The 14,222-nt window shown below is 47.7% G+C and overlaps 3 protein-coding genes across 4 annotated transcripts; all 3 read left to right on the forward strand.

Moving 5' to 3' along the window:
- The first annotated feature begins 5,018 nt into the window (after nucleotides 1-5,018).
- LOC124464938 (nanos homolog 1-like) lies at nucleotides 5,019-6,660 on the forward strand. Its single transcript, XM_047016873.1, has one exon. It carries the CDS (start codon nucleotides 5,119-5,121, stop codon nucleotides 5,791-5,793), a length of 675 nt encoding a protein of 224 aa, XP_046872829.1. The 5' UTR covers nucleotides 5,019-5,118; the 3' UTR covers nucleotides 5,794-6,660.
- A 1,647-nt stretch (nucleotides 6,661-8,307) lies between these two features.
- Nucleotides 8,308-10,932, forward strand: si:dkey-33c12.3 (uncharacterized protein LOC335380 homolog). Of its 2 annotated transcripts, XM_047018489.1 has the most exons (3): nucleotides 8,308-9,441; nucleotides 10,206-10,330; nucleotides 10,429-10,932. In XM_047018489.1, the coding sequence occupies exons 1-3, from the start codon at nucleotides 8,440-8,442 to the stop codon at nucleotides 10,493-10,495; spliced, it is 1,194 nt and encodes a 397-aa protein (XP_046874445.1). In that variant the 5' UTR covers nucleotides 8,308-8,439; the 3' UTR covers nucleotides 10,496-10,932. The 2 variants fall into 2 exon arrangements, with proteins under 2 accessions (XP_046874445.1, XP_046874446.1); XM_047018490.1 differs by lacking the exon at nucleotides 10,206-10,330 and having other exon boundaries at nucleotides 8,308-9,406; nucleotides 10,520-10,932.
- A 1,363-nt stretch (nucleotides 10,933-12,295) lies between these two features.
- Nucleotides 12,296-14,039, forward strand: mrps26 (mitochondrial ribosomal protein S26). Its single transcript, XM_047016104.1, has 4 exons — nucleotides 12,296-12,683; nucleotides 12,882-13,028; nucleotides 13,306-13,429; nucleotides 13,568-14,039. Exons 1-4 carry the CDS (start codon nucleotides 12,463-12,465, stop codon nucleotides 13,697-13,699), a joined length of 624 nt encoding a protein of 207 aa, XP_046872060.1. The 5' UTR covers nucleotides 12,296-12,462; the 3' UTR covers nucleotides 13,700-14,039.
- Nucleotides 14,040-14,222: the final 183 nt, after the last annotated feature.

Consider the following 14,222-nt stretch of genomic DNA (forward strand, 5'->3'; position numbering starts at 1 on the left):
TCCCAGTGGCTTTCCCCAGCTGTCAATCACACTACACTTTACACGCTGGGTGAATTTCAAGTATAGAAGGTGTTTTTTGACAACAAGGATTGTCTCACAAAAGCAAATACCCTGAGCACCCACCTTGACCTTCCAGAACAATCTCATTCATGGGGTTTTCAGAGCTGTCATTCAAACTACATGTATCTGAAAAACGCTCAGCTATTGAGGATGATATTTAACAATATAATAATACATTCACTTTCTGTCAAAATAGTTTCAAGTACCATCAAAGAAAAATATAATTGGCAAAAAAAAGGTCTGGCAGATTCAAATGACCTGGAGATCAGCTATTAGATGAAAGTAGATAGCAGGCCATCTGGCCAGACGTGACCGACACACACACTAACCCTGCTGTTCTACTGCACCACCAACACAGCAAGTGGCTCCACCAAGGAGAAGCCTCCAGCCCCCAGCCTCCAGCCCCCAGCCCCCAGCCTCCAGCCCCCAGCCTCCACCCCCCATCCTCCAGCCCTCATCCTCCAGCTCCCAGCCTCCAGCTCCCAGCCTCCAGCTCCCAGCCTCCAGCCCCAAGCGTCCTGCCTCCAGCACTCTGCCCCAGCCTTCACCCCCCATCCTCCAGCCCTCATCCTCCAGCCCCTATCCTCCAGCCCCCATCCTCCAGCCCTCATCCTCCAGCCCCTAGCCTCCAGCCCCCACCCCCCATCCTCCAGCCCCTAGCCTCCAGCCCCCACCCCCCATCCTCCAGCCCTCATCCTCCAGCCCCTAGCCTCCAGCCCCCACCCCCCATCCTCCAGCCCCTAGCCTCCAGCCCCCACCCCCCATCCTCCAGCCCTCATCGTCCAGCCCCCAGCCTCCAGCCCCCAGCCTCCCACCTCCTCTGACAGACATGCTAATGTGAGCTCCCAGTGAGCATGTCTGGGCCTGGACTCCTGCCCTGCTGTAATCAGATCAGCTTGATAGATACGGAGGGCCTGGATCCTCACAGGGTGGCCCATCTGCCCAGCACAGGGGCCCCCACTGGGGCAGACAGTGAAGAAGTTGGGGGGGGGGGGCCATCTGTGGTCCTGGGGGTGTCAGCCAGCTCACCTCCAGTCCTGACCTGCAGTTCACAGAAGCCTGCTGTAGTGGGCGGAGTCTGGGAGAAGACTAGGATCAATATATGAAGGATGAGACCCACTGACTGATTGCCCATGAGGCTTTGTATATTTTTTTTTTTTTATGGTGGATAGCAAGATATGAGCCAAATTTGTCTTTTAATTTATTTATATCTTCAACTGTACATAGTTGATTGTCATCACATACTATACCAATAAATACATTTTTTGTCATTTTTTGTCAAAACTTGGGTTTTATCATCGTTTGCATATTTTGCTAGTTTTTGGGAGCGACAATTAGCTACCGTTCGCTTAAAAATCTGTTGCTATAGGTGACGAGTTACTGCCTAGTTACCCTTGAACCCATGAAATCTGAAACGTCCGAGTTATGACAACATTGTTGCCTCAACCTTGACATCTTCAACCGGGAGAGACCAGCTGACAGCCAGCATTAAGCAGCACCACAGAAACAGCCTCACCTGCATCCTCACACAGCTTTTAACATGCTTGCATTTCCATCAAGGAAAACCTCTAGAATTCTGGTCTTCCAATCATGTTAATTTATTGTTTTCTAAGCTGAGCATTCTAATTGGGCTTGTTGCTCTGTGCCAGTGGATGTGACCACTTAGTTCTAGAGCCACATCATGGCGGGGAGGAACAAGCAGCCCAATGGCAGTGCCAGTCTGGAGGAGTAGCAGACACAATGACACAGCCCAGACTGAGTTACTAGGAAACTCCAGCTGTTCCATCTAGGTGTGGTCACACTTAGATCATGTTTGGTACGCACACAAAGAGCAGAGCTTGTGCACAAAAACGCACCAGTAGAGAGATGTTGCTCTGGATTCCTGATTTCTGTTGCGGATCAACGTGGGGGATCAAAGGGTAATAGTACTGTACTCTGGTCTGGTCTGGTCTAGGCTGGTTTGGGATGGCCTAGTCTATTCTAGCCTAGCCTGGCCTGTTCTGGTCGAGCCTTGTCACACAGCTGATCCACCGGGCCTGGGCTACATGACCATGGTGATCCCAGAATGAAAGGTCTCTCATTGCGATAATCACCAAGGAATTTCTCTGCATCATTAAAAAGGGCTTGTTGTTTCATGGGAAGTGCCCTTGCTTGTCCCCACAAAGGCTCTCTCTGGGCTGTGGGGCTCCTGAGATGAGACGTGGGGAGGGGCAAGGAAAACCCTCCCCACACACACACACACACACACACATAAACACACACTTACACATACTCACTCACTAATCCCCTCTCTGCTATTGTAGTGGTGCACTCATTCCCCTCGGACTACTTCCTACTCTAATCCCCCCCCCCCCCTCCTTTACCTATCTGGAGGAGTTGAACCCGGCTCTCGCTCCTGGATCAGCTGGAGAAGGAGCTGGAAACTTTATTGTTGATCTACATGCCACATTCAGAAAGAACCCTTCTAGACTGAAGCACGATGAGACTTTCTTGGTTAGTTTATTGCTTAGCAATTTGATCGGAGTCAGCCTTTCACTATCAAGGAGCCCTGGGAGGGCTTAGTTGTGGATAAACAGACTTCAGTCTTCTGTTCTGTCTCACTATTGACACAAAGATCTAAAATGGATGGAACAAAAAGTACTTTTCTTAGTTGAGGATAATATTTATTTTATGAGTGGAGCTGAAACCCAAGTCCAAACTTCTCTGGATTGAAATAGTGTGATCCCAGAGTAGCCTGCTGGGCTGGAAGACTGGGCCTCTCTCTTTCCTCACGTAAGCACATTCTAATTTCACACTAAACTGTCTCATCAGATGTGTTTTCGTGTGGGGTTTGAAGTGTTTTGAGCAGGGGTGCGTGGGGGTCGAGGGTTACTGTTTGGGGAAGAGATGTTTTTTTGTTTAGGGTTAGTGTTTAGGTGAGGAGTGGGTGGGTCTGTGGGTCGTAGGGGTGTGTGTCAGGGGAGGGAGCACTCTGGAAGCTGGTGGCCTTCACCGAGGACTTGACAGGTTAAGAGACACGGCCGAGGCTGGAGGAGGAGTCGGGGTTGGGGGAGAGGACAGTAGAACCTGGAGGAGGCGCGGGGGCTGGGGGAGAGGAGCGCGAGGGACGCAGCCTGGTCCCAGGGGAGGCAGCCAGGGTCAACCCCCCCAGACGCAGGGCTGGCTCTGGAGCAACTGCTGCCCAAGCCACATCGTTTATATGATGTAATTAATGCAGCAGTGGGAGGTCTGGAGGGGGGGGGGGGGGGGGGGGGGGGGGCTAGGGAGCTGGGGGCTCGTGCCAGGAGGTGTAGCACAAAGCAGTGCAGCTGGCACGTGGCTCTGCACCCCTCTAATGAACATACGCACATCAATAACCCAAACACATATTCAACAACGCGCGCAGACACATGTGCGCAGACCCAGACACACGTGCAAGCACACACAGAAACACTCACGCACACGGAAACACACACCCCTAACTGTCTGGAGGGGTCTTTTAATTAGGGGATTTGTTAATTTCCCATTCAACTTGACAATGATGAATGGCCAGAAGCCCTGACTGTCTCAGTCTCCCTCTACAGGCAAGCTGCTCTGGACCTGGGCCTTGGCCTTGGCCTGGGACTGGGACTGGGTTTGTGCCTGACTGGGGAACTCTCTAGTATTTTATAATTTCTTATATTATAACCAGATGGATCCAGAACAAACAAAAACAAACCCAGTCTTGCAGAGACGCCAGCCGGAGAATGGATGCTGTGAAACAGACTCTAACCCCCGTCCCTCATCTCAACCCTCTCATACATGACCTGCTGTATGTGGCCTCAGCCTCCAGCCTCCAGCCCTGCTGTATGTGGCCTCAGCCTCCAGCCCTGCTGTATGTGGCCTCAGCCTCCAGCCTCCAGCCCTGCTGCTGTGGCCTCAACCTCCAGCCTCCAGCCCTGCTGTATGTGGCCTCAGCCTCCAGCCTCCAGCCCTGCTGTATGTGGCCTCAGCCTCCAGCCCTGCTGCTGTGGCCTCAACCCCCAGACACACACTTGCAGGCTTGTATTTTTGGGACCACTACATCCCTACCAGAACACGGCAGTAATTCATCTGTTAAACGCTCGGAAGATTCTCTTTGTATGTTGTAGGCACGGTGTGACGACCCTCGTATCCACGCATGATCCACTGTCTCTCTCAAATGTTTTATATCAGCTCTGCTCGGCAACCCCTGCTTACCTATCCAAACACAGTTTGTGCCTGGCGTGCGTGTTGAACATAAACTAAAAAAACAGAGCTACTTTCTTTTTTTTCAGCATGTTTTTTCCGTGATCCGTGACCGTGATCATCTTGACTGTGATTCCATGGTCATTGTTGTTTGTTTCCGAAAAAAATAATCTTCAAACCCATCTCCGTACTATAGACTTCTGCTAGGAGCCTATCATGGTGCACACACATGTTTCGTTTTAATGCATATTAATGTTGTTAAACGGCCGGTTCCAAAGAGGAGACAATGGGGCAGCATCAGGCCTGTCTGGGAGCATAAAGCACACAGCTCCAGGGACTGGGCACAGGTGCAGAGGAGGCATCTCCAAAACCGCACAAACTCATTCAATAACAACACTGCCAAGTATATGTGAAGATATATACATGTACTTTAATATATACTTATTTTACTGTTGCAGATAACAGTAATATAGTGAAAACCCCAAAGATGTAAGGCATAAGAATAGCATAATTTGTTCTCGTTTGTATAATTTAATATTTTATATTGGTGGAATATACTTTCTTTACGGATCAAGGACTATCCGTGTACATTTAAAGAATGTTTCTTGTCCAGATTGTTCCAAACGGCTCAATGAGAGAGAGAAAGCTCGAGCTCGGATTCCAGGTTTGGTTGCGCGCGGGGCCCCAACTCGCTGTGTACGGGACCCCGCCCATTACTGCGTTCTGGTGGAACTTATATCAGCTCCAGCCGGTTCAGCAGTCTGCATTTCGAGCCAGACGCAGGAGAGAGACACAGATAGTCCACGCTCCGTATGCAGAGAACATCTTTTTCCAACCACGCACTTCTTTGGAATCCATTTCAGACAAGGAAGAATGGATTTCTTAGATCACGGCTACTCTCCGTATGAGTACACGTTCAATTTTTGGAATGATTATCTAGGTTTGTCAACAATTGTCTCTAAAAACAAGATTAGCAACCAGTCCCACAATCCCAATTCCATAACAGAGTCTCTGAAAGCGACCATGGGTTTAGATGACGCGCCTATATGCTCCTGCGTAATCAGACGCGGCGCCACGGACATCAGCGGACACTTGGACTGTCGCTGTTCATTCGCCAGCACCCCACCAACCTCCATTCTCGACCTGAGAGAGCGCCTCTCACATTTCAGCCCTTTCGAAGATCTAACAAGTGAAACTCCGTCTATAGACAGCAACTCTGCATTCAGAGGAAACTTTGGTGGCCTTGACCTGCTCGGAGTGGACCGTAGACGCAAACAAATGCACAGGGGGGTTAAGCCGGAGCCGAAGATTTGCGTGTTCTGTAGGAATAACGGGGCACCGGAGGAAGTCTTTGGATCTCACGTCTTAAAGACGCCAGATGGCAGAGTTGTATGCCCCATTCTCCGAGCGTACACTTGCCCACTCTGCAGTGCCAACGGAGACAATGCGCACACCATCAAGTACTGCCCGCTGTCAAAGGACCCGCCAGCACAGCGAGTAGTGCGAGCAGGGCGCGCGGTGGGTAGCAAAAGGATGAAAATATTCTAAATGAAGAAAAAAAACGTCGGCAATTACAGTAAACGCTTGTAAATCACTTTTCCATTCATACATCTCAAATGTAATTTTTGATCATTTTGTTTCTTTTACATGTAGACTACAACACAAGTTGGAATATGGTCCTATATTCTCTTAATATACTTTGGTTATAGATACAACTTTCGCGCTGTGGAAACTTGAAAATATGGCCGCATAAAGAGAAAGAGTGCCATTTACAAATGAATGAACCAAAGTACAGTACGACATATGAATGAGTGTTTGCAATGCATATTTAGTAACGCAAAGACGCACTAATAGTGCAAATTGTAGCCTATCATAAAGTACTTTCTATATATCAGTAGCCCTGTACTGTATTGTACATCAATGCATTGAATATATGTTTAATGGTAGGTATAGGCCTACTTGATTGAATTTTGTATTATTAGATTAAATTGATATTATGCTAATCAGTGTCTTTATGTAGATGGCCAGCACAGTTTTGGATGTTGTTTTCTACCAAAGGAATACAATTTATATGAAATGAAAAACGTTTGTTTCTGTATCATGTTTATTCTGCATTTTAAATGTCTCTTATATCCTGAGACAGACCCATTAAACAGTACCACTATTGTGGGGATGCACAGAAAATGTTTCAAAGTTGAACTGGTTTTAAATGATTTTATTTTTGCATTTGAAGTAATTATCGCCCTGGTTGGCATTGTTTACCTGCATCACCAGAACCAGTTGACTACTGTTCACGGTAGCTACATTTGATTTCAAGGTGTGTATGTACAAAAGAAACTGACATCAGTCTCAGGTGATATGCCTGCTTTTCCAAAACCTTCACCTGAAAAAGGAACATAGTTGTCGTATTTTTTGACACTGTGTGAATGTTTTAATATTCACTGTACATCCTCTTTTAATCATGTTATTGCGTATGCATTAATTTGACTATATTAAATAAATACACAAAGACACAGATACATTCTACTTTATGAGAACCCTATGAAACACTTTCTGAAATACACATTTGTGACTGTGTCAAGCTTGGAGATGCTGTGGTGCAGAACAAAGAGCCAGTGAGTAAGGGTAAACTCAGGACGTCTCCTGTATGCGGTGCACACCCCTAAATCAGCCTGTCCACACAAACTCCTGAGCCAGCCTGTCCGCACACACAATCCTGAACCAGCCTGTCCACCCACACAATCCTGAACCAGCTTGTCCACACTGGATCCCAGCAGAGGCTTGGAATATGGGTCTCTGCAAAACAGAGATGCTTGCAGGCTATTCTCTGTTTAAAAGCGTTGCTATAGTGCCACCTAGAGATACAACAAACATGCTTCAACAGAAGGGGAGAAAGGAAACGCTCCTATGACACACGAGGTAAATGAGAAGTGAGAAGCATGATAAGAAAACACACCTCAGCCACTAGGTAGTCGAGGTCAACTTCAGACACCCAAATGAGACAGCCTTTTTTCTGTTTGTTCCATTTCCATGATGAGTCATTTGACATGAACAGATATGAAAACCTAGCCCTGTATCCTCTGCCTTGTGCTCCATCTGGATTCCTGTGTCATCTCCCCTGTGACTAGACAGTATAGGTATAACACATCAGACTGCCACCTCTACACTGACACCTCTGGGTCAGCGGGTGTCTCCTCTGAGCTCCCTGTCTGGCAGACGTCAGACCGACCAGGAGCTCCTGTGACTCATCACTTTTGTCATTGAAAGAGACAGAGACCCTCCAGGGACTGCATGTCGAGGGAGCGGACACCCCGAGGCTGTGTGGGCAAACACAGACCCACACGTTTGTCAAAGGTGCTAGGATTACACCACAGAGGACTTCCAAGGGGAGAGAGGGAAAGAGAGGAGAATCGAGGGAGACGTGTTCCCTGTTTCATCCCTAGGCAGGTTATAAGAAACAGGGCAGATGATAAAGATGTCAACTGCCGACCCAGATAAAGATTGTGAGCCGACGCGAAAACCACAAGTGAAAACCTGACTCTTCTCTGAGAGCGAATCAACTCCTGATTGATATCTCTTTGTCTTTCTCTCTCACCGTCTCTCTGTCACTCGATTTCGCTCTCTTTGTCCGAGGCTCTCTCACTCACTATTTTTTCTGGGGGGAAAAACACTGTTTCGGGTCCTCGATTACAACATTCCTGCCTTGTTGACTAGCTGTAGCTTTGTTGAACATCTGAACCTGTGAGGGGCTGTTATTACTATTATCTATCGGAGTTGCTTGCTAGACCTTAAATCAACTGCAGAGCTAAGCAATAAACATATTTTTTCTCCGGACAGCTTTCTAAGAATGGCTCTTCCACAGCCGTGTTTCTGAGTGGTGTGGAGCAGCAGACAGAAAACCAAGCTTGCCTTACCTCACTGCAGCAGCTTGCTATTGGCTGAGCAGGTGCTGACAAGCTTGATGCATCTCTCTGGGGGCGCGGGGAGGAGGGGGGAGGGAGGAGGGAGGGGCCGGGCATACTGCATAAAAGCCGAGGTTCTGCAGCATCACTGAGCTGGTGCAGTGCAAACACGCTCGTTCATCCTCACCGATGGTGTGCAGAACAAGGGGGACTTCAAAAAACTTCTGAAACCAAAACCAAAACATCCACATTATTTCATAAACAAAGAAAAAAAAATAGAAAAAAATCCATCATGAGCTTCGATTCTCACACCTCCTACCGCCGCCCCTGGGACAGCTACAGAGGCTCCCGACCCACCAGAACCTCCATGTCCTCCTTCTCCTCCTCCTCCTCCCGGGCCCTGGCGCCGGGAAGGCGGCCCATGTGGCCTTCATCCTGCCTGCCGGACGCATCGGAGCGGGTGGACCTGGCCCAGGCCTCCTCCCTGAACGCCGAACTGCTGGGGGTGCGTGCCCAGGAGAAGGAGCAGCTGGTAGGGCTGAACGACCGCTTCGCCACCTACGTGGAGAAGGTGAGGAGCCTGGAGCAGCACAACCGGGTCCTGCTGGCCGAGCTGGAGGTGCTGCGGAGGCGGCAGCGGGAGCCGTCCCGCCTGCGGGGGCTGTACGAGGGGGAGGCGCGCAGCCTGAGGGCCCAGATCGACGCGGAGAGCGGCGAGAAGATGCGCGTGGAGGCGGAGAGGGCCTACCTGCGGGACGTGCACCTGCAGCTGAGGGAGCGCTGCGGGGAGGAGGAGCGCCAGCGCCGCGGCGCCGAGGAGACCCTGCGGGGCGCCCGGGAGGAGCTGGGCCGGGCCGTGCTCGCCAACTGTGGCGCGGAGGCCAGCGTGATCTCCCTGACCGAGGAGATCGCCTTCCTGAAGAAGGTGTTCGCGGAGGAGCAGGTGGCACTCCGGGCCCAGCTGCAGGCCGCCAGCGTGGACGTGGAGGTGGAGGTGTCCCGGCCCGACCTGTCCGCCGCTCTCCGGGAGATACGCGTCCAGTACGAGCGGCTGGCCAACAACAACATGCGGCTGGCCGAGGACTGGTACCAGAGCAAGCTGGCCGGCGTGGCGGAGATGGCGAGCAGGAACACGGAGGCCGTGCGGGCCGTGCGGGAGGAGACCATGGAGTACCGGCAGCTGCTGCAGTCGCGCTCCTCGGAGATCGAGGGGCTGAGGAACGTCATCGAGTCCCTCCACAAACAGCTGGACGACTTGGAGGACTCTCAGGGTCAGGAGGTTGCCAATTACCAGGTACAGGACCTCAGTTAGGAGCACACAAAGTTAGGACACTTTATGTCCTTTTTTATTGATCCAAAACAACATACTATAAGTGCATTTAGTAAGTACGGTGGATTCAAAAGGAGCACAAGTGCAAAGTCACACAGGGTTTCAGCAGTTGGAGCCAAGGAACTGTCAGTTTTTTTTACCAGTCACAGTGCGACAATTACATCTCAACCACATTATTACATCATTCTGATGATAGGACAGTGCAGTAATACTGACTAATGACTTAGGACGTGAAGACAGTGTGTGTCTGAGGAGCTAGCCAAGCTAGCAGAGAGAGGAGGCTCCACAGAGCAGTCCGACTAGGTTAGACAGCTGAGAAAGAAGCCATGTTGGGTCCTCAGGACACAAAGGATATTCTGTAGCTGTGAGCACTACTAATATGCTCTCTGCACCAGACCCTCCCCCCTCCCGTAGCTTAGCCAGACACATGAGGCTCCCTGCTTAGGGGAGAAAGAGTCCAAGGTGACTGTCGACAAGTAACTGATGTAGAAACATAATAAATGGTGTGCGATGAAGAAGATGCACGAAAGCACAATGTACTTATGAATGATTTTGTGCTGCACTTTCGATGCGCCATTTGTATGTCACCTGGATGACAGCTAAATGAATCAAATGTTAAATGTGACATGAATCAATATTACAATCGTTCAGTCATATGCCCTTGGTGTGGTTACTTGGAATGCTGATTCCAGTTCCATAGTTTTGACCCGATTTTGGTTCACGTCCAGGTGAGGGTGAATGATCTGGAGAGGAATATCAATGACGCAAAGCAGGAGATGGCTCGCTATCTGAGAGAGTATCAAGACCTCCTCAATGTCAAGATGGCCCTGGACATTGAGATAGCTGCGTATAGGTAACAACTTGATATGTGTGTTTATCCTCATCATCATAGTTATTGCACAAATCCAGCAATTGATATATTTAATATATCTGTATCTTGTATCTCCACAGAAAACTCCTGGAGGGCGAGGAGTTCAGACTGACCTTCTCCACTCTCCCGGCCCTTCCCTTCCACTAAAGTGTCATCTAAACTACAATACCCAAGATCCCCTTCCTTACCTCTAAGCTGTCATCTCAAGTACAGTCCCAAATATCCCCTTCCCTACACCAACATTTTCATCTAAACTACAGTACCCAATATCCCCTTCCCTACCTACATCAGCAGATATTCCACGTTTCCCTCCCTGACTTCACGTCCCTCCTTCACTTCCGTCTCATCCAATTCAACGTTCCTCAAACCTTACAGCTCCCGAGCCAGATTCTGTGGTCCGGCTCCATCCTCATCTTAAGCTCATTTTCCGAAGACAGATGCGCCCTTGTTCTATACAAGAGGTCCACAAGAAGGTCCCCCTTCTTCTCCACACACTGACACCACACATCAGCCGAGAGAGAGAGAGAGAAAGCAGGACACTGCTGCGGGGCTGCACTGCATCGGTCCTGGTTGAGGTCCAGAGCAGTTTTCTTTTGGTAGAGTGGCCCTCCGCTGTGACAGCTAGACTCCAAGCACCAGGGCTCAGCGTTAGACCCTTTCCAAACCCACCGTCACAAACATTTAACCAATTGTTTGTGACGGAGGATAATGTTCTAATTGATTCTGCTTTTGGATGCTTGGACTGTATCTGTGCTCACGAGAAACCAGTGTGTGGCTTTGGAACTCTACCGACAGAATGCTGCACTGCAACCCCGGTTCTAAGTAATCCGTAACCAGTAACCTTACATGTCCATCGTAAGATGTTATTAAGTTGCTTTTTGTTATTCTTCCATGATATTTGTATGCACCTTTGCAAGCTTCAGTTTGGTTGGAGAGGAAATTTGCTTTGGTTTTGGTGAAGATTTGGTTCACTTAATCAGCTAATTATTAATTGATCAACTATGATAAAAGACAAGTTTCTTTTGAAAAAGTGAAATGCTTGGTGCATGGCAATATCATGGACGACTATTTGTTACTGGTTTGTACGTGTGATCTTTTAAATATCCCCTTGTCAGGCTCAGCCATTTGTGTTTATTAGGCTCAATGAAACAAAGCTAAAGTAAATAATGTAATGTAACTGAAAGATAAGTAGCCTGGTAACTGTAACCTTATGTTGTGGAAACAGAAATCATAGACCTAAAAGGTGATTTAACTCTGTGAAACTATAAGAAGCTTGCACCTTATATGGTTGGTGTAAATGTCAGTGCCAGCCACATGCTGAATAAAACAAACATGGCTTAACTAAACTCCAGTTGAATAATGTGTTGCTGTTTGGTTTGCTTCCTTTAATTAGGGTTCATTCTTCCTTGATAGTTGTAGGCCTATTGGTTTCATATTATGTAGTTATTTTGGGTGGTGTGAATACAGGATGTGGCTGCTCACCTTACAGTTCTCTCGTCGTTCTCACGTTGAGTTCCACTGACTGCAGGATCAGCGGCACTGCAGGATTTCCCACATTTCCATAGCGCTGGCAAGTAGCTAACTGTGTCAGCAAATATGGCTCAGGCACAGTGTGTTTTATATGGAGCTTAACCACCGAAAAGAGCCGAGTAAATGAATTTATTCTCTCAGCTATTGCGAGATAATAATGCCCATGTGTTCATGAATAAAAGCATAATAATTTGAATACTGAAATCAGTTCTACTTGAAAACAAACCGAAAGCATTATGAAAATTAAGGGAGTTAGGCTACCTCAGAGAATGAAAGAGGTGGGGTGATTAATTAAATTTAATTCTCAGTAACTAGCTTACTCAATTATTTAATAAGGTACGAGTAGCTTTCTTTTGTAGTATTTAACTTTGACGGTAGGTGGCAGTCACGAATAACTTGCCAATATAGAATACTTCCGGTTGGTGAAAAGACAACAATATGGCGGCCTCGTGTGTCTAAGGATCTCAATGTTACATTTTACTTGGATGCATTTAATTGTAATACCATTACATAGTTCACATTGCATCTGATTTGCATCAAATGCATTCAAATTCGCTGGCTGTACATTATCGTCAGTAGTCAAAATGTTTCAAGTTATTAGTAGAACGGGTACGCCTGTTCCTCGTCTTCTCGCATCCCGGGGTGCCGTGCTTGTGGAGGCTGTCAGAGGGAGAAAGTCCCGCAACGACCCGAAGGCCAAGTCGAAAGAGGGACGGATCAAAGTACCGCCTCCCATTAACCCAGTCGAGATGGTAGTTCTCAAGGAGAGATTTACAGAGTATGAATTAATCATGAGAGCACTTCGGTAAGTTTTGTGGTCAGTCTGTGTACACAGTCTGACAGTCCATTGTTTCATTTGCTGCAGCTTGTTAAAACGGATTATTTTTGTTAAGCTAATGAATGTTTATGAATTGGGGAAAGGGGTTCTCAGTGAACACGTACTGTGTGTGGTTTAATAGTCTACAGTCCCTTCGAATAATTGATTGTCTGCGTGTGTTGTCAGTCTGGAGTTTAAGGAGGAGATGCTGAGGAAGAGATACGAAGCTGAGGTGGGGTCCCAGGCGGGGGAGAGAGCGAAGCAGGAGGCGGAGGATCACCGCGCGCTTATGGCATGGAACGATGCAGAGAACCTCCGCATGCTCAAAGTCAGGTGCGGTAGACGTCTGTGTTATATTAGGTGCATTCGACTTCATCCAGCGCCGGCGCTGCATGAAGTCGAATATACCTATTGACATATATGAGAAACCTCATTTACCTATTGATAGATCACAGTCTGGGAATGTTATTTTGAGACTGTGCCTGGTAGAATACTGACCGTTCCTTGACTATTACCACTGACTTTGTACTTTCTACATGCATTTTGTGTATATTGCTTTGGACAAAAGCAGCAGCTAAATTTATGTAATAAGTTCATGCTTTTTTTCCAGAGAGCTGAGAATCCAGAATGAGCTAGAAGCAGCTGAGCTGAAGAAAAGCGAGGAGGCCATCCAGGCAGAGCAGCTCATGCAGGAGTTCATCAAAGCAAAGGAGAGAGAGATCTTGCAGTTGCAGGTAAGACTCTTTTATCATCACACGCACGTGTGTGCGCATGTGGGTTTGTCTATTGTTCTGACTGCCATTTTGAAAACTGAAATACTACATCTGTGTCTGTGTTTGTCTAAATCAAAACATCCTTTTACTACCCAACAGGAGGAGGCAAAGAACTTTATCACTCTGGAGAACTTGGATCAACGCATCGAAGAAGCTCTAGACAACCCACAGAACTATAACTTTGCCATTGATAAAGATGGCCGCGTGGTGAAGAGGACAGTACTGGAGTGATCTTCTCACTGACAGGTCTCCTACTGTCACTGTCACTAAGTTGACTACATGTGGGTTCTATCATTCATTGATCCGAGGAGAGTCATAGGAATCAGTGGGTGCGAAGAGAGGTTAGCCTTCCCTGGTTACCCTCGCCAGTCTACCAATGAATATAGCAAGTATCAAACCCTGTGTGTAGACATTGCAGGTACACATTTGTTAACTACTATACACGTGTGTATGTAATAAATGATATTGTACAGAACAGTTTCTCGAACTTTCTACTCCTGTCCTGTGAGCCATATTTGAGTTTGTCTGTGTAGACATAAGTGTGCTAAGCCTAATAAATATTTAAATCCTTTATTTTGTATGTTCTTGGTCTTTCAAATAAAAGTTGATTACGTAATTTGCAATAAATACGATATTTATATATATGCACGCCTAAGTTACGGAATAATTACGTGTCGCTTATCCTTCAAGGCTTCCGTACTTCCAAACATCTTAAAACACTTCTGGACTTGAATGCGCTCTAAAACGTGATGCA

The sequence above is a fragment of the Hypomesus transpacificus genome, chromosome 3, assembly GCF_021917145.1.
Source record: "Hypomesus transpacificus isolate Combined female chromosome 3, fHypTra1, whole genome shotgun sequence".
NCBI lineage: Eukaryota > Metazoa > Chordata > Actinopteri > Osmeriformes > Osmeridae > Hypomesus > Hypomesus transpacificus.